The 23,122-nt window shown below is 40.8% G+C and overlaps 1 protein-coding gene across 11 annotated transcripts in view; it reads right to left on the bottom strand.

The window, feature by feature from the left end:
• The window catches only part of TTLL7 (tubulin tyrosine ligase like 7), a 159,865-nt gene that overhangs the window by 63,191 nt on the left and 73,552 nt on the right, over positions 1 to 23,122 (bottom strand). For all 11 annotated transcript variants that reach the window (XR_016237231.1, XR_016237229.1, XR_016237230.1 and 8 more), the window contains exons 9-13: positions 21,341 to 21,499; positions 14,541 to 14,635; positions 3,414 to 3,561; positions 3,256 to 3,329; positions 1,850 to 1,985 (exon numbers count right to left, since the gene is read on the bottom strand). Coding sequence is in view for 7 of the 11 variants with exons in the window: in XM_070076955.2 (XP_069933056.2) it covers positions 1,850 to 1,985; positions 3,256 to 3,329; positions 3,414 to 3,561; positions 14,541 to 14,635; positions 21,341 to 21,499 (612 nt within the window). In the remaining 4 variants the exon portion in view is untranslated. The remainder of the gene's footprint in view (positions 1 to 1,849; positions 1,986 to 3,255; positions 3,330 to 3,413; positions 3,562 to 14,540; positions 14,636 to 21,340; positions 21,500 to 23,122) is intronic.

The raw sequence follows: 23,122 nt of genomic DNA, 5'->3' as shown, positions 1-23,122 counted from the left end.
ATGACTGATCCCAGGCAAGACTACAAAAGAACCACTCAGCTGTGCTCAGCCAAGCAAATAAATGAAGTGGTTTGTTATGCTTCAGTAGATAACTGAAAGATCTTTCATTAAGGTAAACAGATTAGTTTGTGTATATATGTGTATTTTTTAACTACTCTTCTCATATGCCATGTCTATGTAGTATCAAGAAAAAATCCCATATATTGTTAGTTACAATTCAAATAAGGAGCATTGCAAACCACTAGGTTAATTCAATCCTCTTCTTTATCCAGTTACTTATACATGTTCATATAATAAAATATGCTATTAAAATATATTGAGTTTCCAAGGCTATGGAAGCCTTTTGAGTTCACCGACTCTTATCTTGTTTAGACAAGGTCATATTCAAAGTGGAGGTTCTCTCCTCCCTTCAGAGAAAGGTACCTCCTTCTTTGAAGACCTGTTCTTTCCACTGGGATCTCACTCACAGAGATCTTTCATTTAGGGTTTTTTTTTTTTTTCCCCCAGAGTGTCTTGGCTTTCCATGCATGAAATACTCTCATGGGCTTTTCAGCCAGATCCGAGTGCCTTTAGGGCTGATTCTGAGGCCAGAGTGCTGTTTAGGACATCCGCCATTCTATGAGTCTGCTGAGTATCTCGCTTCCCATGTTGGATCACTCTCCCCTTTATTTATTCTATCAGTTAGTATTAGCAGGTACTAGACTTGTTTATGTGCTTCCTTTGACTCTTAGTCCTTTCATTATGATCAATTGTGAACTGAAATTGATCACTTGGACTGGTGAGATGGCATTGGTACATGCCACCTTGATGGGATTAAATTGGAGTCCCCTGGTATGTTTCTAACTCTACCATTTGGGGCAAGTCAGCTTGAGCATGTCCCAAATTATACATCTCTTCCCTCTTATTCCCACTCTTATGTTTAACAGGGATCACATTTCAGTTAAATTTCAACACTTAAGAATAACTGTGTATTAATTACAGAATTAAACCAGTCATATTAAGTAGAACAGACAAAAAAACTACTAAGAGGGATAATGTATGGTGCATAGGGAGATTACTGATGCCATAAACAGGAGTGTCAATTTGTAAAGTCAACAACAGGAGTCACTGTGCACTTACTCCCCATGTAGGATCTCTGTCCTTAATGTGCTGTACATTGAGACTTAATGCTATAATGAGTACTCAAACAGTATATTTTGCTTTGTGTTTCTATGGGGGTGCAAACTGTTGAAATCTTTACTTAATGTATACTAAACTGATCTTCTGTAAAAAAAAAGAAGAAATTATCAATTCCCAACTTGACTCTCACTGGGATTAAACATGACAATAGGTCTGATCTGATTTCATCATCATTTAAAAAATCATCTATTATTTTTCACTTTATGTTTGTGTGGGAGCAAACTGTTGAAATCTTTACTTAATGTATGCTAAACTGATCTTCTGTATATAAAGAGAATCGAAAATGAATCCTCATGTGAATGGAAGGGGAGAGGGAGTGGGAAAGGGGAGGGATGCGGGTGGGAGAGACGATATGGGGGGGAAGCCATTGTAATCCATAAGCCGTACTTTGGAAATTTATATTCATTAAATAAAAGTTAAAAAAAATCAAAAAAAATATTGATATTACAACATAACAAGAAAATCCTCTAATTTATAATTTTCCTGTTAGACATATTATTTACAAAATGGCTTAGTTCATTATGAAATATTACTAACCATTAAGATGAAAAGGAGTAAAATACACCTTAATAATAAAATATTTTTTATATCTAAGACAAAGATAGGTTGTTTTTGAAGTCATATTGCTTGGCTTATTTGTTGTCCTCTATATAAGTACTAATTCTCTTACCTTCATCCTTTTCAAAGGATTATTTAGTTCTCTCTGGAAGGAAGCTGCTCTTCCTGAAAGAAAGGTCTGGAAGGCAGCAGCCAACAAGTTTTCATACTTTTCAAGCAGTATTTTATCATCAGGAGGATAAATCCGTCTACAATAAAATCATATAAACCAATTTGGTTTTCAATCTCTATCAAAGCTCAATAGTGAAGGTCAACAGCATAGACAATCCCTGACCCCTACTCCATTTCAGTCCTATTACCAATGGCTAGAAATAAGGATGAAGACAATTATGAGAAATTCATAAATCTTTACCTGTTACCTACACAAATTAAAATGCATCCAGATAATTTTCATTACACAATGCAGCTCCAGAAAGTTTAGCATAAGGCTTTGTTTGGGAAGAAGTAGTTAGAGGGAATGGCACTTGGGATAATGGTAGAAATACAGAACTTAGTAGGAAAGGATAGTTCCAGCGATGAGGGATAATGCAAAAGTTCTTGGCTCAGTGCAGTTACTATAGTATACAAGAACATACACATTACTCCCAAGGAGCTCTAATGAGGGGGTGGAATTTACCACTGGGTAGAAGTAAGGTAGGAGGAATGTTTTCTCATCACCACTGGTGAGGTATTGAAGCCAGAAAACAGCATTCTCATCAGGAGTCAAAGAAACTCTGGGCCTCTATTCCAGGGGTGAGGAATCTTTTCTCTGCCAAGAGCCATATGGATAATTATAACATCATCTGTGGGCCATATAAAATTATCAACTTAAAAATTAGCCTCATACGTGGATTCATTGAATGTGAGACCTGCCTGCAGTTGTCTTGGCACAGTCAGACTAATGATGTCACAGGCCTTGGACAGCTGGCCGGCCCGGTGTTCCCTATCCCTATGATGCAATGGCAGAGCTGGGAAGGGAGGCCATCTTTCAAAGAACACAAGGAGCCCAGGGGTCCCCTTTTGATCCTATCAAAGAGTGATACTGTGAGGGGCTCCAGTTCAGCACAGTTCACACTCCCTTGTATCATCTCATACCCAGATCCTTCCAACATTTTCACTATTTGCCTGGTTCCTGAAGCATCTGAGTTTAAAACAAAGTACGACAACCATTATGAAGTGACAGAAAGAATACTAAGAGACCTGAACCCTGACTTTCTTAAAATCCCACACTCTAAGCAAACACCATCACAGGAAAATAGCCGTGTAAAAAGATCTACAAACACATCAGAGTCAGCCAGAAGGAGCTGTCTCATGGCTGGACTAGACTTGGTGACCACCTTTTCTTTCTTGAAAGATATGCAAAAAAGCACATCCTCAGAATGAAAGAACACTGCTTAAACTAAGCCCAAGAGTTTAAAAACATACAGAACGACTGCTTTGACACTGCGCTTCTTCCATCCATCCATACGTCATAGTTACCTATAATTCCCCATATGGCGATTTTCATGTTCTTCTCTTGAGACCTGCTTTCGTACTTGCGCAAGTCTTTCTTTCTAGAAATGAGGAAATTTACAAGTGAAATCTGAAAAATACATCATACAATTCAAATTGTGTTTACTTTTTGAACATTAGCATACCAATTCCTCCTTCCGCCTCTCCAACTGGTGTCTCTGCTGTTCCCAGTCTGAGGAACCTGGTAAGAGCCTTTTTATGGAATTTTGACCATAAAGCCTCCTTTGAGCCTCAGCTTTTTGTTTAGCCAAGTTTCTCCTTTTATCACTGGTCCTAAAATAAACAACACAAGACCATATTCCAGAATTCAAACCAGATGCAGTGCAGACAGGAATCCATGCTTATTATTAGATTTATAGATTCCCATACAATATGTTTGTCAAACCATCCATCAAATATGGGTCTCTGTATGTTAAATACAAGGCATGAAGATAACAATATGAAATGGAAATGGTATATGATCTGAAGAATTAGAGACCCTGAGTTTAATAATCCATCCTAGCAACTTTACTAGCCAAATAATTGTAGAGGAGTCAGTTCACTGCTGTGTCTGTTTCCTTATCTAGCAGATGTTAGCAGTAATGTTTTTCTCCTAAAGTTATAAAGATTAATTTGTGGGCTAGCATTATGGTGCAATAGTTTAAGCTGTCGCCTGCAACACCAGCTCCCACATCGGAGCACTGGTTTGAGTCCTGGCTGCTCTGCTTCTGATCCAGTCTCCTGACAGTGTGCCTGGGAAAGCAGCGGAAGGCCCAAATACTTGGACCCCTGCCCCTATGTGGGAGACCCAGATGGAGTTCCAGGCTCCTGGCTTCAGCCTGGCCCAGCCCCGATCATCACAGCCATCTGGGGAGTGAACCAATGGAAGGAAGATCTTTTTCTTTCTGTCACTGCCTCTGTCACTCTGCCTTTCAAATACATTTTTTTAAAAAACCTTTAAAAACCAAAGATTAATTTGTGGCAACATCAATAGATACTAAATATATTCTGGTTCTACTCTCCCCCTTCAACCAGTTTCATTTATATTTAAATATTTATTGATAGTGACCACTCATTAGTACATCTTAACTGGAATCTCAGCCTATCAACATCTATGTGAAAACATCTACACAGCCCTTCTCATTTTTCTTAACAATCCTGAAAATTTCGTTATAACACCCTGATTTATATAGGAAAAGTCCTGTTGTGGGATTGTTTTCCTGTGAGCCCCTTTTGTCTCTCTTACCCCCCTACATAGGTGATGCGATAAGGAAGCCTAAAGTCTCTCCTCCCTCCAACTGCTACTCTTATGAAAAGATCACCAATTACAACCTCAGCCATAGTGAGCAGAAAAAGAGTTCTTATCATTGAGGTTACAATTCCATACCTTTCAATGACATTACTTTGGTATAGCCTAGATAAGGATAAAACCAAAGAAAAGGGGACACAATGGCCATGTGGCCAGCTTCTAGTGTAGTGATGTAAAATAAGCATTGTGTTTACAAATGGCCCCATTCAATTAAATGGGAGATTGCACTGAGAGTACATGAGACAGCCTGAGACAGTATTCCTTTGCCTCCAGTGTATACCTACCACCGTCATAACTTGAACTTGCAACAGTGTTATGAAACTATTCTATTCTCTTTCAAGACACCACTGAGATCTGAGTGGCAGGAGTTTAACTGGTGGTCAGGGCTAATGAAATAATTTGAGGAAAAACATAAAGACATCCAGAAAATTGCAAGTCATTCAGTATGCCTGGTGCCATGAGGGAATAGAAGGATCCCAGCTAATCATGAAGGGCTTGAATAACAGGCTATCCCTCAAATTTAACTTTATGTAATGGAGAAGGACATGAATTTTAAAAAGTGCATAATTATATTTCCGTATGTTAAAGATTATGCCCTTGACAATATGTACAGTAGCTTAGAGGTAGATGCTCAAATGAGATGCTATTTCTTTAGCAAATATGAAGGATGAGGACAGGGACCAGGGAAGCAGTAATGGGGTTAGAGAAAGAGTATGAGTTTAGAATGGTGTTTTTGAGGATGAACGGATATTCTTTGAAGCCTAATTAGATGTAAGAAATAAGAAAAGTGATGAATTTGTGATGACAGCAAGATTGCCAATTTTGGTGACTGGGTGACAGAGAATATAATTTTACCAATGATGAATACAAATTTGGCTTTGAGCTTCCTCAGTTAAGGAAAAAGGAAATGCTAGGATTTAAGTAGCTCTCCGTTGTTTTTTTTTTTAAAGATTTATTTTGTTTATTTGAAAGACAGAGTTACAGAGAGAGGTAGAGACAGAAAGAGAGGTCTTCCATCTGCTGGTTTACTCCCCAGATGGCCGCAAAGGCCAGAGCTGCGCCAATCCGAAGCCAGGAGCCAGGAGATTCCTCCAAGTCTCCCACGCAGCTGCAGGGGCCCAAGGACTTGGGCCATCCTCCACTGATATCCCAGGCCATAGCAGAGAGCTGGATAAGAAGAGGAGCAGCCAGGACCAGAACCAGCGCCCATATGGGATGCCGGCGCTTCAGGCCAGGGCATTAACCCACCGGCCGGCCCCACCTATATGCTAAAACTAGTTTTTCTTAGGGTAAAATTGGTAAGGCTAGGGTCAATGGGAAATTATGTTGACTGATTTCTTGAGGCATCAAAAAGAGAATGATAAATTAGCCTCATTACAAGGAGTTCAAGAATAATTTTTGAGATTGTGAAAGAAATTAAAAGAGCAACAGAGGCTGCCAGAAAAAACCCAATCGCCCTTGAGCCTTCATATCCACTTATTCTACCCACAGCTCTTCCCTATCTTTTCTTCTTTGAATTACCTCCAGCTCTGGATCTCAAGTTTTCTCCTCCCCCTCTACCTGGAACTTTAACTATAATTAATGAAAAGAAAGAAAACACAGAGAAAGGAATGAATGTTGTAACCACTCATTTTACAACCAAACTCACTACAGTGGTGACCAATGTACTATGTACGCTCCCTTGACAAAAACAGAATCAAAAGCCTTAGTATCAGCCAATCCAAGACCCATTAGAATTTGCAAAAGAATTTCAAATTAATCCCAGTACCTAGGACTCTGGGTAATCTGATTTATACCAATTAGTTCAATTACTGGAATCAGGGAGTAAACCTGAAGAATTGTTTAGATGAGCAGAGTGGAAGAAACTACTCAATGACTTTGATAAAACAGATGCTGATGCCTGGAACACTCATAAGGAGATTAGGATGTATTGAGTATACGGCTGCCCAAAGTTTGAGTCACAGATTGGGTTAAGATGCACAGCATAAGGTTAAGACCTGATGAACCTCTCCCTGATCTTCATATTTGTTTTGAAAGGACTTGTGAACAACACTCCAGGATTCCCCCTGAAATTTTTAAAAATCACAAAAATGACAACCTTCTATATTCTGGCTTCACAGAAGTGTTTGCTAAAGAAACTAATCTCCAAATTAAAAAAAATAATGTAACCTAGGTATGTCTTCCCACTGACGGTCTAGTGACTCTAGCTGACCAACTGTCCTAGACTGCAACTGAAAAGGGGAAAAACAACCTCCAAAATCATGAGCTTGCAACTAAAACATCTAAGTTCCCAGTGAGCTTCCAAGAGATGAAGACATCAAAGACCACAGACTAAGCCCTGGGCACTTGGTGTATTGAAAATCAACTCAGTGAAGAACTCCTTACAGCTTCAATGCAAATGACCCTATCAAGTATTCCTGACCGCCTCCTGCACCACCAAACTGAAGGGAGTCAACTCTTGAATACATGGTTTAAATCTCAAGCATGTACCTGAATCAACACATAAAACCAAAGCAGACTTCTGAAGCCATCGATAAAACTTGTCTGCATTTATGGAAAATGACCCAAACAGATGAACTCTGATGACTCCAAAATTTGCTTTGCTTTTGACCTATATTCTTATATTTTTATATCCACTGATCCTGTTCATCTATTAAAGATCATGATTGGGATCTTTGGCATTATCCTTGGAATAAGTTCTTACTTGGTTGTGATAATGATTAGAGTTGTATTTAAATTTTACCATATAAGCATTAGTAGACTCCCTTTAATTAATCCTCTCTAAGACACCACCCTTTCTTCTCCATGGTTTAATCCCAACAGAAATAGCCTGGCCTGAAGAAAAGTTAAAAATAAAATACCTGGGCAGGTGTTGTGGTGCAGTGGGGTAAGCCATGGATTGTGATGCCTGCATCCCATATCGTAGTGCCCAGTTTGAGACCCACCTCTGTCTCTGCTTCCAATTCAGCTTCCTCTTAATGTGCCTGGGAGGCAGCTGTTGATGGCCCAAGTACTTGGGTTTCTACCACCCATATGGGAGACCTGGAGGAAGTTCCTAGGTCTTGACTGCATCCTGTAACTGTAGCAGTCATTTGAGGAATAACTAGCAGATGGAAAATCCCTCCCTCTAGATCTCCCTTTCTATCTCTGTCATTCTATCTTTCAAATAAATATTTTTTAAAAAATACGAAACCAAGACTTGATAACAATAAGCTCTATCACAAGATCCAATAATTGACTATGATAAAGAAGACAAATACATGTTGGAGTTAGTAAAAGAACACAACAATGTTTGTAAGAAAAATTTTCATTGATTAGGATACATGTTACCCTCTGATTCAGTGTATCTTATCTAGGACATATTCTTTTTATAGTCATTCTTGTTCTCCTGTCATTTATTGCTAATGAGTTGCTTGCAAATGTTGGTCAAGATGCTGTAGATGTCAACAGATCCAAGTAAAAGCCCAGATAATAACAGCACAATTAGATATGATCCAGGATATTATTTAATTATAGCTTTACTAGTCTGAAATCACTGCTACATCACCATTGAGAGACCTTCTGGGAATGAGCCTTCTCAGCTATATGGGATCATATTGGTGGTTTGCCTACATATGCACAAACTAGTGATAGGTGGCCAAGAGGGCAAACTGAGAACAAACTGCCTCTAGAAAGCTTGCAAAGCCTTCAAGAGAGCCATCTCCTGAGAACCGTCTGAGAAGTATGTGGACACTGGGTTATTAAGAGTATCCACCATGTCGATCTGACTTGTGTAATGTACACATAGGATGTTTTGTTTTAGTTATTCAGAGCAACCTTTTTTTTTTTTTAAACAGGCAGAGTGGACAGTGAAAGAGAGAGACAGAGAGAAAGGTCTTCCTTTTGTCCTTGGTTCACCCTCTAATGGCTGCTGCGGTCAGCACACTGCGGCTGGCGCACCGCACTGATGTGAAGGCAGGAGCCAGGTGTTTATCCTGGTCTCCCATGGGGTGCAGGGCCCAAGGACCTGGGCCATCCTCCACTGAGCTCCCTGGCCACAGCAGAGAGCTGGCCTGGAAGAGGGGCAACCGGGACAGAATCCGGCGCCCCGACCGGGACTAGAACCCGGTGTGCCGGCGCCGCTAGGCAGAGGATTAGCCTATTGAGCCGCGGCACCGGCTCAGCGCAACCTTAAACAATCCTTTGTCCTGATCTAGAGCTTATCTGGTCCCAGAAACATCCTTCTTAAGTATAATCGGTAGCTTTCTTTTTAGTAACTTCCTTTCAAGGTATCTTGTATCTGAAGATGTCTGTAACAACTCATGTTCTTAAAAAACTAATGCCCAACTTGTGAGAAAATTTGCTCCTGCTTAGCTAAAATTTGCTCTTCTGGGCCAAGCCAATACATGCTCACAGTGTAATGATAAATGAAAATTTACTTCCATGTTATACATAAATTGTGACCAGAATTTGACCATTTCAGGATACTTCCTAAAACTTATTAAAAGTCATCAGGCTTGTATCTCTCTCCCAGGCCTCTCTCAGTCATATTCTGCCCTGAACTAACCTCATATAAAATTTTCACAGAGCCTGTTTATTTCCATCAACAGAGGGCTTCAAATATAAAGTCAGGCTTGGCTAAGTTTTACACAAGGAGTTAATAGAAATGTGGCATTATGTACAACAGAATGTTAGTCTTGAAAAGGAAGGAAATTCTGAAACATTCTACAACATGGATGAACTGGAAGACATTATACTAATAGAAATGAACTAGCAACAAAGGAAAAATAACTGCATTATTCTACTTCCGTAAGATACTCAGCATAGGTGCTATGGTTTGAATGTTTGTTCCCACCAAGCAACTCCTGTTGAGACTGGATTGCCATTGTAACAGTGTTCAGAGGTGGGAAATTAGGGAAGTAATTAGGATTAGAGGAGTCATGAGGATGGGGCTCCCATAACTGCATTAATGGCTTTATAACGGGAGAGAGACAGACAGACACACTTGGGGTAGCTGGCTTGCGCTGTCTTCCTGTATGATGCCTGTACCACCTTACCTCAGCATCCTGCAGAAGGCTCCACCAGCAAGAAGGCCCTCTGCAGATGCAGAGTCCTCTCACATCTGGATCCCCAGAACCGTGATCTTTATTATATGCAAGCTACCCAGTTTGTGGGATTCACTGACAGCCAGCAGAAAAGTGGACTATGACAGCAGGACACTCAAATCAGAGACAGAAGATTGGTGACTGCCATAATGGGGAAGGGAGGATGAGGTGTAGTGGTTAGTAGGTACATTGTTGCAGTTTTGCACCATCAAAAGAATTCTGGAAAGGGACGATGATGACAGTCCCATAACAATGTGCATGTAACTTGATGTCGCTGAATTATACACTTAAAAATGGTTAAAATGGGGGGGGGGGGCTACAGTCATGTGCAGTGGGTTAAGCTACTATCTGCCATGCTGGCATCCCATCCCATGTGAACACCAGTTTGAGTCCTGGCTACTCTACTTCCAATCCAGCTCCCTGCTAATGCACCTGAGAAAGCAGTAGAAGATGGCCCAAGTGCTTGGGCCCCTTCTACCCATGTGGGAGATCTATATGGAGTTCTATGTTCCTGGTTTTGACCTGGCCCACTCCTGGCCCTTGAGGCCATTTGGGAAGTGAACTAGTAGATGGAATATCCCTCAATCTTTCTCTGTCTCTCCCTCTCTCTGTAACTCTACATTTCAAATCAATAAAATAAATCTTTAAAATATTTTTAATTAAAAAAGTTTTTAAATGGCTAACATGGTAAATTGTATATTTTACCACAATTTTAAAAAAATGAGTAGAGGCCAGTGCCACAGCTCACAGCGCCAGCACCCCGGGTTCTAGTCCCGGTTGGGGCGCCGGATTCTATCCCGGTTGCTCATCTTCCAGTCCAGCTCTCTGCTGTGGCCCAGGAGGACAGTGGAGGATGGCCCAAGTGCTTGGGCCCTGCACCCACATGGGAGACCAGGAGGAAGCACCTGGTTCCTGGCTTCGGATCGGTGCAGCGCGCAGGCCGTAGCAGCCATTTTGGGGGTGAACCAACAGAAGGAAGACCTTTCTCTCTGTCTCTCTCTCTCTCTGTCTAACTCTGCCTGTCAAAAATTTAAAAAAAAACAAGAGTGGAAACTCACCAGATATCAAAAGGTGCCTTGTATATAATGTGAAGGATGTTAAAGTTTATCTGATAGTATAGAAACAATCTGATCAGAATATCAGAGTTTATAAATATCTCTTCAAATGTTGGCAATGCTTGGGGTTCTCTCTGTCCTTGCCCCTCTTTAATTCTCAAAATATACACTCTGTGACCTCATTCATTAAATTCTATTGTGATTTACACATGAATGTCAATCAAAGAGATATCACTACCTCCTGGGGTCCTGTATGTCCAATTTTCCACTAAACAATTCTGCCTTCATGTCTCAAAGCACCTAAAAATAACCATGTTTAAAATTCTTTCTCTTTCTACCTGCCTCCATCCTTTCTCTAAACCTATTTCTCGCCTATAATCTTTATCCAAGTGAATGGCATATTGGCAAACAAGATAGTCAAGCTAGAAATCAAGGAAGCAGTAGAGGCTTTAAATTCCTGATACCTACCCCAGTAGTAGTAGGCACTCAATAAATGCAAGGAGTTGTTGAATGATTTGCAGAGCAAGAGAGTGGAAGCTGCAAAATGGGGTGGGAGTTATACCAGAAGCAGGAAGGAAACTGATTTAAAAAAAAAAAAAAAAAGTCCAAGAGAGAGATAAGAAATTCTTACACTTGGAAAGGAGAAAAGGCAATTAAGTGGTAGTCACAAATTTGACACGATTCAGTTGATTCAGAATAATAAGAAAGGAATTAAGGAGAACTCTCTGCTTTGTAGCCTGGAGTTTTATGCAAATAGTTTCATCATCAACCAGCAAAGCAAGGAAAGAAAACTAGGTTTAGGTGATTATTATTCTATTGTACTTATATATGAGCATATATTTCCCTTTCAATAAGTCAGCCACTTAAGGAGAGGAAATTTTATGTATTTTTCTATCTCTAGCTCCTAGTACAGCATAGGATGCACACACACCTGCTTTTTTTTTGGCGGGGGGGGGGGGGTGGGTGAGGGATTGATTTATTTGTTTGAATGGCAGAGTGCAAAGACAGAGAGAAAGAATCTTTCACTCACTGGTTCACTCCCCAAATGGCTGCAATGACCAGGGCTGGACCAGGTAGAGGCCAGGAGCCTGGAACTCCATCCAGGTCTCTCACATGGGTTCAGGGGCCCATCTTTAACTACTTTCTCAGGTGCATTACCAGGGAGTTGGATTGGAAGTGAAGTAGCCAGGACACCCATAAGGATGTGGCTATCTCTGGTAGAAGCTTAACCCACTGTGCCACAATACTGGTCCCCTAGCATAGGCTCTTAAAAATGTCCAGGGGCCAACACTGTGGCATAGTGGGTAAAGCCACCGCCTGCAGTGCCAGCATCCCATATAGGCACTAGTTCGAGACCTGCCTGGCTGCTCCACTTCCAATCCAGCTCTTTTCTATGGCCTGGGAAACAGTAGAAGATGGCACGAGTGCTTGGGCCCCTGCACCCACGTGGGAGACCCACAAGAAGCTCCTGGCTTCGGAACAGCACAGCTCTGGCTGGCGTGGCCATTTGCGGAGTGAACCAGCAAATAGAAGACTTCTTTCTCTGCTTCTGTCTCTCTGCCTTTCAAATAAATAAATAAATCTTAAAAAAAAAAAAAAGTCCAGAAGAGACGAGATCATAGGCTCCAACAAAATTATCCAACTAATTTCCTGATTTGATCTGTTTATACTATATATACGTGTTGAAATATTTCACTGTACTGCATAAAAATGTGTAACATATTAACATAAGCTTTTAAATAAAAATTTTTACGATTTATTCATTGATTTATTTGAAAGGCAGAGCGATACACAGAGAGTGATCTTTCAACTGCTGGTTCATTCCTCAAATGGCCACAATCAGCCAGGGCTGGACTAGGCTGGAGCCAGGAGCCAAGACCTCTATCCTGGTCTTCCACTGGGTGCCAGGGGTCTTAGCACATGGGCCATCTTCTGCTGGCTTCACAGGCACATTAGTAGGAAGCTAGATCAGAATCAGAGGAGCCAGGACTTGAACTAGCACTCTGAGATGGGACGCTGGCATTTAAGCAGCAGTTTAACTCTGTGCCACTATGCCAGCTCCTAAACAACCTTTTAAAAAGACCCAAAACATTCATAGTTAATGTCCTAAGTGGGTGTCATCATTGTCAAATTCAGAAAACATGCCAAAAACAAACCAAAAAAAAAAAAAAAACAAAACCCTAAACACAAGCTTATTTGAATAATAGTACTAAACTTTCACACACACACAAAAATGTACAGGCACATTTTTTAAATAATCTAAAATACTTAATGCATGTGTATCTGCTAAACAAAATCTACTCATTCTACACCTCCCTCATTTCTACTCATTTCTTTTAGGATCACTAAAATAGAATTTAGAAAAGTCAGCCTTTCATCAGACAAAAGAAGCGGCTATATTAACTAAAAAAGTTATCTGCACCCCCATGTTTATTGCAGCTCAATTCACAATAGCTAAGACATGGAATCAACCTAAATGCCCATCAACTGAAGACTGGATAAAGAAATTATGGGCTATGTACTACTCTATGGTATACTACACAGTGGTTAAATAAATAAATAAATCCGGTCATTTGCAACAAAATGGATGAATCTGAAAAACATTACACTTAATGAAATAAGCCAATCCCAAAAGGACAAATACCATATGTTCTCCTTGACCTGAATAACTAATAGAGCACCTAAAAGGAAATCTGTAGAAGTGATATTGACACTTTGAGAAGCAATGACTTGAACAGCCCTTGTCTTGACTGTTGGGGAACAGTTTTTATTTTTTCTTAATGGAAAATGGGACTTGGAATGGGAGAGGGAGGAGGAGGTAGGGTAGGAGTTGGGGGTAAAAGGATGGATATGATGGGAAGAATCACTATATTCCTAAAGTTGTTATGAAATTTGTACTCACTAAAGTTTATTTGAAAAAAAAAAAACATTTATCAACAGCTTTACATTTCCAATGCCTGCATTCATGATGCTTTCCACACAAGGCTATTTCTCGGTCAAGTATCTGCTAAATGTGGAAATACTTTAACAACTGCTTGGGAGCATCCCCTAATTCTTCAGGAATTTGTGAGTGACAATTTGGAATATTTGAAATCATAAATCTCTTGAGCTTAAACTACCTCAAAGGTCCTTTCATCCAACACACTAACTTCATTTGGAACACTTAAAACGATAAACACCACACCGTTCTAGGAAGCAGTTCAGGAAAACTCCTGACACACTTCTTTCAAGATGAGTTCAGCTTTTCCCACATAAAAGCACGTCAAATGTTTGAAATCCATGATCGTGTGCACTGCAACCAGCCCACCATCACTCCTTCTACGTCTGCCCACAGATCTTGTTTCCTCTGTGTCTGCACTACTAGTCAGAACGTTGCCCTTCACTGCGCAGGCAGCTCAATCCAGCAGAGAGATCCCTGCTCAGCAAGGCCAGAACTCAGGTTTGCGATTTCTTTCTTTTTCCTGAATGACCCCTCTGTGCTTTCGGGTCTTCTTGTAAAATGAGGAAGGCAATCCAGAGGGTCTCCTAAAGGAACTGACGTCTCCAATTCAACCTCATGCTCGATATTAAATAACTATACCACCACTGGCATAATCTGACTGCATTTACCACATATGTGGAACATTACACAGGAGGGAAGAGCCATATATGGGGAGAAAGGAAAAGATTTTGTTATTTAAAAAAATAGTATCAGTTTAAGGAACAGATCAACAAATTCAAAGTGTAAAGAGAAAAAATATAAAAGGTTATAAGCCAATTTCATGTAAATGACTCATCTCTGCCAAATTGGAGAAAAAGTTCCAAGAGATGGAGGAAATACTTTACCTGATGTTTAGCAGCTTCAGAGCGTTCAGCAGCACACCTCTCTTTACGTCATAGTCTATTTTCTGATCAGTTCCAAAGCTTGGGGCTCGGTTAATCTAAAATTTACAAAGAAAACAATGAAAGCAGCCTAATGTTGGAAACTCAGTAAATATTCAACACATATTTGTTAGTCTAATGAGGATCTTCAACCAGCAGGGCTGCACAATGACTCTCAAAACTTCCCAAGGTGGATGACCCCGTCACCATTGGGACATCTCCATTCCCCATCACCACAGGTCAAGCAATTACGAGGGAGTGACTACGAGCGCCAGTCCATCCTGGCTGCCTCACTCCTGCGTCTTCACGGCCAGCATTACCTGGCTCCTTCCCTTTCACGTCATGGAAGTTAGAAGTGGTTTACCCTGACAGAAAGGTTGGGAGCACAGTAACAGAAGATGGCATTCACATTACCGACATATATAATAATCCTATACATGCACAGATTTCCCATACAGAAGTGATCAGTGCCCTCTCTGCACCAAACCAGCTCCTCCTGATAAGTTCATCTATTGCTGCCTAGAAACAAAGCTAGTTTGTTGCTACCTGGCTCAAACAATAATTCATCAAACTCCATTTCAAAAGGCAGCAATGATAATTTCAGAAGAGACTGCTAAGGGCAGCTACAGACCCCATGAAGTTTTCTAACTATGCAAGGATTGTAAGGGGAATAAGTAGGCAATGTGCTACCATTCTGCTTGCTGACATCATTTCTAAGGTTTTGTTAAGATGAAAAGTAAGAAGCGACAGTTTATACCCTGAAATCCACTATACAATATTCTACCACTTCAATAGCTACAGGTGTTTTTTTTTTTTTTTTTTTTTTTTTGGTCTTTACCGATATTGGGTTTTATTGTTGTTATGAAAATGTAATTGTTGGAGCTGGCGCTGTCATGTAATGGGTAAAAGCTGCTGCCTGCAGTGCTGGCATCCCATAAGGGCGCCAGTTCAAGTCCTGGCTGCTCCACTTCCCATCCAGCTCTCTGCTATGCCCTAGGAAAGCAGTAGAGGATGGCCCAAGTTCTTGGGACCCTGTACTCAAGTGGGAGACCCAGAAGAAGCTCCTGGCTTCTGGCTTCAGATTGGCCCAGCTCCAGCCATTGCGACCATTTGGGGAGTGAAGCAGTGGATGAAAGACCTCTCTCTCTCTCTCTCTCTCTCTCTCTCTCTTTCTGCCTCTCTGTAACTCTGCCTTTCAAAGAAATAAATAAATATTAAAAAAAAGAAAGGAAAGAAAATGTAAAGTCTGCAATATCAGATGCTTAAGAAAATTGCTTAATCAATTAAATCAATTGTTAAGAATACTGCTGAATTCAAAAACCGAGATTCAGCTTTGTGATCACCAACCCCCAACCTCTTAGGTTTTCTTAAAAAAAAAAAAAAAAAAAAAAAAAAAAACAGAATATAAGTTACTAGTCATAATTATACAAAACCATCACAAGAGACAAACAGCTGCTCGCATGCATTCTACAACTAGACCCTGAGGAAATACCACATTACACTCAATAAATCATCCAGCAATACAATTTCTCTAATTAGAAATGCAGGGAGGGTGGGTGCTGTGGTGTAGAAGGTTAAGCCTCTGCCTGCAGCATTGGCATCCCATATGGGCACCGGTTCAAGCCCTGGTCACTCCACTTCTGATCCAGCTCCCTGCTACTGCACCTGGGAAAGCAGCAGAAGATAGCCCAAGTGTTTGGGCCCCTGCAGCCACGTGGGAGTCTCAGAAGAAGCTCCTGGCTTCAGGTTGGCTCAGCCCTGGCTGTTGTGGCCATTTGGGGAATGAACCAACAGATAGAATATCTGTCTCTCTTTCTTTCTGTATCTCTGCCTTTGAAATAAATAAATCTTAAAAAAGAAAAAGAAACAAGGCACAGGTTCACTGCAGAAAGATAAACAAGAAAGGATCAGCTGTAACCCCAATACCTAGTGAGGGGAGGGGGAGTTATCCCCTTTGTCCCCTTAGTTCTTATGTCGGCTCTTTGGCTGGATCTAGGACCCCAATGCAGTCAACGCTGATCAACACGAGAAAAGCACACAATTTTATGAACTGCACATGTACATGGAGATTCAAAAGAGTGTTAAGTCCAAGAAATCATCAAGGTATGATGCCTTTATACTTTTACACACACACAAACACATCTGTGAAGGGGTGACATGACAAATCGATCTCTGGACTAGGACAGTAAACTCTGGGAGTGTCATGAGGAGACAGACTGGGGAGGGGGGCGGGGGGAGACAGTGGAAGATAAGGGTTACTCCTGCCAGTCTGTTTATTCAGGTGCACCACAGCCCCGACTGCCAGTCTGCGGTGATCAAGGCTATTTCTCGGCCTTCACACAGGCAGGACCCCTCCCACAGAGGGATCTTTACAGCTTGCTGCATTGCAGGAGAAGCCAAGCCAAATGGCCCTTTCTCAATACAAGGTTGTTCAGGCAATTTCAGCTGGAAGGAATTAATGTACCAGTCTGGCATCTTTTCCTGGAACTCCTTCAAGTCTGTTGACCATTTGGTAAATAGTACTACAGATATTTTCTATGCATGCATTTTTAAAATAGCATTTTATCTTTAAAAAACATATCCAGGGCCAGCACCAAGACATAGTGTGTAAAGCCGCCACCTGTGGCACCAGTGTCCCATATGGGCACCTGTTTGAGTTCTGCTGCTCCACCTCTGATCCAGCTTTCTTTTGATCCACTTGGGAAAGCAGCGGAAGGTGACCCATGTGCTTGGGATCCTGCCCCAACGTGGGAGACCAGGAGGAAGCTCCTGGCTTCAGCCTGGCCCAGTTCTGGCCACTGTGGTCATTTGGGGAATGAACCAGCAGATGGAAGATCTCTACCTCTCCCTCTCTCTTTCTAAATCTGTCTTGCAAATAAAATAAATAAATCTTAAAACACACACACATCTATAAAAAGTATATTTTATAACCCCAGTTTTTCTCTTAACAGTGTGTCATGAGAAACTTTCATCATGCCAGCATTTTGATGAATGCATGGCTTTCTTTCTACAGAGATAACCCATATTGTATTTTGAGTTCTTTGTAGGTTTCTGATTTACAAGGTGATGGACATCATGTCTTTGTGATAAGGTCTCAAGGAGAAAGAAATTGCTTGAGAATTGCAACATCCGTTTATTCCAAATCAATTTAAGAAAGAAAGTCTATCAATCTGTTACTTCAAAGCTCTGAACATTTCTTCCTACAAGTTCAGAGAATGGGCAAAGCAATTTACATGAAAAAAGTTTCAATTATACAAATGCAAATCTCTGAAAATTATAATGAAAGATGAATGACAGCTCTGTTACTATGTGTGACAAGATTATAAAATAAACAGGACAATCTACAGCCATACCACCCTGAATGTGCCAGATCTCATCTAAACTAAACAAGATATTTAAGAACTGAGGACTAAATGGCACGCTGGAATGTTGTGTATCTTTACAGAATTCCATAGGAATTCCATGACAACTTGCAGGGTGGAATTCTGTCAGGCATATCCCTCCTCCTGGACTGTATTGAGGTCTTCGTTTAAAACAACTTCATACCTCCCTTCCTGTCTTCTCTCTGCTATAATGTAAAAGAAACAAACCCACGAACAAATGTACCTTCAGAAAATAAACTAGAGTGTAAAGGCAGAAAACTTTTTTCAATTTTATCATTCACGATTATTCTTGGGTTTTGTTTGCTTTTAAATTTCATGAGAAAGGTGAAGAAAAAACTTAGAAGAAGAACTGCAAGGCGCTGACAGAAGAAACTGTGGGAACTGGGGCTCTACCCAGCCAACTGCTCTGTAATGCTGAGGTTCCTTTGCTTCTCATTTCCTGCCCTCATTCTGAAATGGACAAATCCCAGCAGATGTTAGAGCATTAAAGTCCAGCAGCTTGTAAATGCATGCAACAATAACAATTATTAGAAAACAAATTAGATTAGAATACTATTAATTTTCTAAAACATAGTTTTATTATCAACACAAACACAACCATTTCCTGCACATATTAAAGCATCAATAACAAATTCTGTGTTCCTAAATTACTGTAATTCTCTCTTTCCTACAGCCTTCTGCCCACCCTCACCTTCTCTCTCTCTCTCTCTCTCTCTCTCTCTCTCTCTCTCTCAGCAGTCTTGAAAACTCTTCTCAGCTGTTTCTTTTGCAAACTTTTCTTTTTTAATAAACTCTCAAACACATACACGGTTACAGACAAATCAATCCCGTGTCTGTGTTAAATCCATGTCCCCTCCTTCTACTTATAACTGTATAAAACGCACAGGTGAGTCCCCACCAGAGCAGGGCAAGCATTTTGTCTTCTTGCATCCCCACCACTTTGTTAAATTTAAGGGTCCCTAAAGCATTAGTATAGTCACAATCCACTCAACTTCCATGTTTTTCCCCCTAAAAAAATGTTCTGCGCTGCTTGAAAATTTCTGCAATTTTACCACCACCAATTTGACTTGAAATTATTCTAGTTAAACCAGTACCATGTTCTTAGATGCACCTTCTACATTATTCCACTTGATGGCGCCAAAAGGTTTTTTAAACGATGTATATTAAGCCCCACTACAATTTTGGCTGGCAGAATAAATACAAAACAAGAACTACAAAGACCCTTTTGATTGTTTTAAAATAATGAATATTTATTATCCACAGCTGTTTGTTACTATGGAATTTTTTTAAATGATCTGACCGACCTGAAAATGATGAAGGAGGGAATAAGGAATGAAGAAGCAATGCAAATAATAGTATTTTGAGTTTTAAAAAATAAAATAAAATACAGAATTCAACTAATCAGTGAATTTTGACTTAGCTTAATGGAAAACTCCAGTTAGGTGAATGAGTTTTTTAAAAGGTAACCTACACAGTGCTGTTCCCTGCTATTCCTTTGGGCTCTTCTCTCTCAGCCCATTTAAGACCAAAGATAAGTAGCAGGGACAAAAAAGAAAAAAAGTACCACTAACGAGAGGAAAGGATTACTGCAGACAAAGAAGTACATCTAAAGAAAACATCAGGCCTTGCTCAAGTGTTTTCATATCCACAAACAGGGGGAAGCAAAAGATAAACAAAACCCCTTATTTCTAGGACCCAGACTGGAGCACACTTAAATATCCAACAGAGGGAACATATTTCCATAGAAATACGATACACACTGTTTGTTCACAACAGATGAACATACACACCCTCAAATTGGCCTTCAAATTCATTCCTAAAAAATATACTTTGAATATCTTAATCTACCTGTCATTCAGTCTACTTATGCAAACCTCGATATTACAGATGCAACTCTTAACTTCTGAATCACGAACAAAAAGGGAGATAATTTAAAAATGAAAGGCAGCTGTGGGTTATATCTCATATAGCAGTATATTCCTAAACATGTAACTAATCCAGTGAACACTGTTTAGATGGGTGCTGTTTTCCTAAAAAGTATTTCAGTGGCCATGAGGAGATTCTATGACCCCAGATCAGGAAGTGTAGGAGGAATAGCTGTGGTGTGGTCCTTTGGGAGGCAGGAGTTTTCAGAGCCCCTATTCTGCATGTGGGTGGCATTATAAGAGAAGAGAGAAATCAGAGGAGACACACACACACACACATACACACACACACGTGCTCCATGTTTACTGACACATGATGCCCTGCACCGAACTCCATCAGCAAGAAGGCCCTGGTTGGACGTGGCTCCTCAACCTCAAATTTCCAGAACCATGAAGAACTGTTTTCTTTATAAAGGATAGTGCCAGGTGTCCTACTACACAACAGAAAACAGACTAATACATATTATTCCATCTTCTCCAAATGTTAAATGGCCTTTTATGATCAAAGAAAACTGAAGACAATTCTAATCACACCAGGGATTGGGAACACACCCAATGGCACACAGTTGCCAGGAAGGACATGAAAGGAGACCCAGGCACACAAGACAGTGTCCAAGCAGCACCTATGCCACCCAGGGTTTTAGGCACCAAATACTGATTAATGGACCAAGTACAGCCTCTCTTCTTTTAAGAGTTAAGGAGAGATACACTGAAGCCAGGACCCTGAAGCCCAGGCCCCACGCAGGAAAGACAACATCCAGAGTTTATTACATGATAGAACCATGAAGGTGAGGAAATAGTACACCAGGTTACCAACCAATAAATAAAGCAGAGCCCCACATATATTCAAAGTTCCTGGCCCAGAAATCCTCTCAATGCTAGTTTGGGAAAAATAATATCAAACACATATTAATTTATTCTCAGAACTGATTTATTCCCTGAATTTTCTCTTTGCTTTTTTTAAAAAAAGATTTATTTATTTATTTATTTACTTATGATTTGAAAGGCAAAGTGATGAGAGAGAAGGAGAGACAGAGAGCTCTTCCATCTGCTGGTTTATTCTCCAAATGGCTACAACAGCCAGGGCTGAACCAGGACAAGGCCAGGAGCTGGGAACTTCAGCTTGGGTCTTCCACATGGGTGGTAGAGAGTCAAGTACTTCGAGCTATCATCTGTTGCTTCCTAGGTGCATTCGCAGGAAACTGGATGGGAATCAAGCATAGCCAGGACTTGCCCTGGTGCTCGGGTACTGACACAGGTGCTGCAACGGGGGCTTAAACCGCTGCACCACAGAGTGCCCGTGCCTCCCTCAATTTCCTTTCTTTCTCCGACATACTCCCATTCAGGCTTCATTCTGGTCAGCTGATAGGACAAGAGCATCACACACACCCTGAAAGGCATCTCCTTTAATACAAAGGAACAATGATAACTTCTTTCCTCTGAACAAATGCCTTACCTCCAGAAGCCATGGCTTTAGTTTTCTATCCAACAAAATATCAAATCCCAGGACTTCAAAGCAGACACTCTCACTTCCTGGAGGTTGGCCAGGTCTGCACATTCGATACGCATGCAGGACATGAGGTTCTGCCACAATCAGAGTCTTTACCACCAATTCCTATGAAGATCGTGATAAAAGAGCAGATTAAAACGCCTTTTATTTTTTGTGCCTCATTTACATATGTCCAAATATAACATGGTCCCGTAAAGGAGCATCCTGACCAGATACACAAGGCTTCATGGCACCCAGCCCCTGCCACGGTTCTGACTTCATTTTGCCCAACTCTTTTCCCTGACCTCCACCCACCCACGATGCTCCTGTCATGCTTGCTTTCTGTAGGTCCCGTAAGTGGGTCATACTTCGCTCCTTTGCACTAGTTGCTCCCTCTTCCTGAAACACTCTTTCCCCTATGTCCTCATGTCTGGCTCCTTAATATCCACAGAGACCTTCCCCAACCCCTCATGTGCAAAGTAACCACCAGTAACCATTCCTTACTGCATCACTACACATGGTATGTTTTCTTTTTTGTTCGAAGCAGGGCCCTTATCTGTCTTACATAACCCCATTCCCAGTGCCTTCAACTTGGCATTTAGCAGAAGATCAATAACATCCATAGACAAGGTCAGTATAGTAAACATAGACAAATGTGGCTTCTGTTTGTTAAACAGGTAAGGCAGGAGCTCCATAGAGAAGACAAATTCCAAGTAGATTGAATTATTTCACAAACAGCATTATGGAAACACCAATAAGACGAGCTCAAAAGGCAGAGCCTCTGAGAGCTGTGCTTCTTTGTACTGTGGTGATTTTGTAGTCCATAAGGTCTATCCAAGAAGGAAGTGCTGCCTATCAAAGAAGTGGCTATCGGGGCAGGCATCTGGTGGAGTAGCTAAGACACCAGCTGGGATGCCCACGTGCCATTTCAGGGTGCCTGAGTTCACTCTGTTCCCAATCCAGCATTCCTGCTAACAGGCACCCTTGGAGGCACCAGGTGACAGAGCAGGTAATTGGGAACCTGCTAACCCCAGGGAAGACATGAATTGAGTTCCCAGCCTTGTCCCAGCTGTTTGAGACATTTGGGGAGTGAACGAATGGATGGGAGAATACCTCTCTCTGTTTCTCTCTCTGCCTTTAAGGTAAATTTACCTTTCTTTTTTTAATTAAAAAGAAGTGGCTATGTAACATTTTCTGTGAGGATACACATAATACTACTAGGATGAGTTATTCATGCTGATGTTTAAATAATTATTCCACTGAAGTTTGAAAACAAGGATATGGAATGTGGAAAAACTGTATCACTTGATTTGCTTACAACACACTGTTTTATAAATCCCCTCTACAGGCGTTGGCATTACAGAAGGGCAGTAAAGAACATGGCTTCAAAGTCAATCTTTCTGGGTTTGCTCTTGGCATTGCTACTTGCTGGCCTTCTTATTTGGTAGCTGTGCAACCTCAATCATGTTGCTTAAACTCTGTAAGCTGTTTTTCCAAAATCTAAACTGCAAAAGGTTGATATAAGCACAAAATTAGACTTCATGCAAAACTCTTTCAGTGCCTTAAACAGAGTAAGTCTTCAGTAAGTGTTGGCTACTCTATCACTATCATTACTGCTATTTCAGAATAGTATCCTATCATTCTTCCAGAACTTCACCTCTGTGTCAGGTCAGGCACAAATATTCCACTTCCTGGTTGGAGCAATAATTATTATATGGGGAAAGGGGGAAAGATAGAGACTAATATCAC

Source organism: Oryctolagus cuniculus, chromosome 7, assembly GCF_051225735.1.
Source record: "Oryctolagus cuniculus isolate XC-2025 breed Fujian yellow rabbit chromosome 7, ASM5122573v1, whole genome shotgun sequence".
In the NCBI taxonomy this organism is placed as follows: Eukaryota; Metazoa; Chordata; class Mammalia; order Lagomorpha; family Leporidae; genus Oryctolagus; species Oryctolagus cuniculus.
This window is presented reverse-complemented; position numbering and strand designations above follow the sequence as displayed.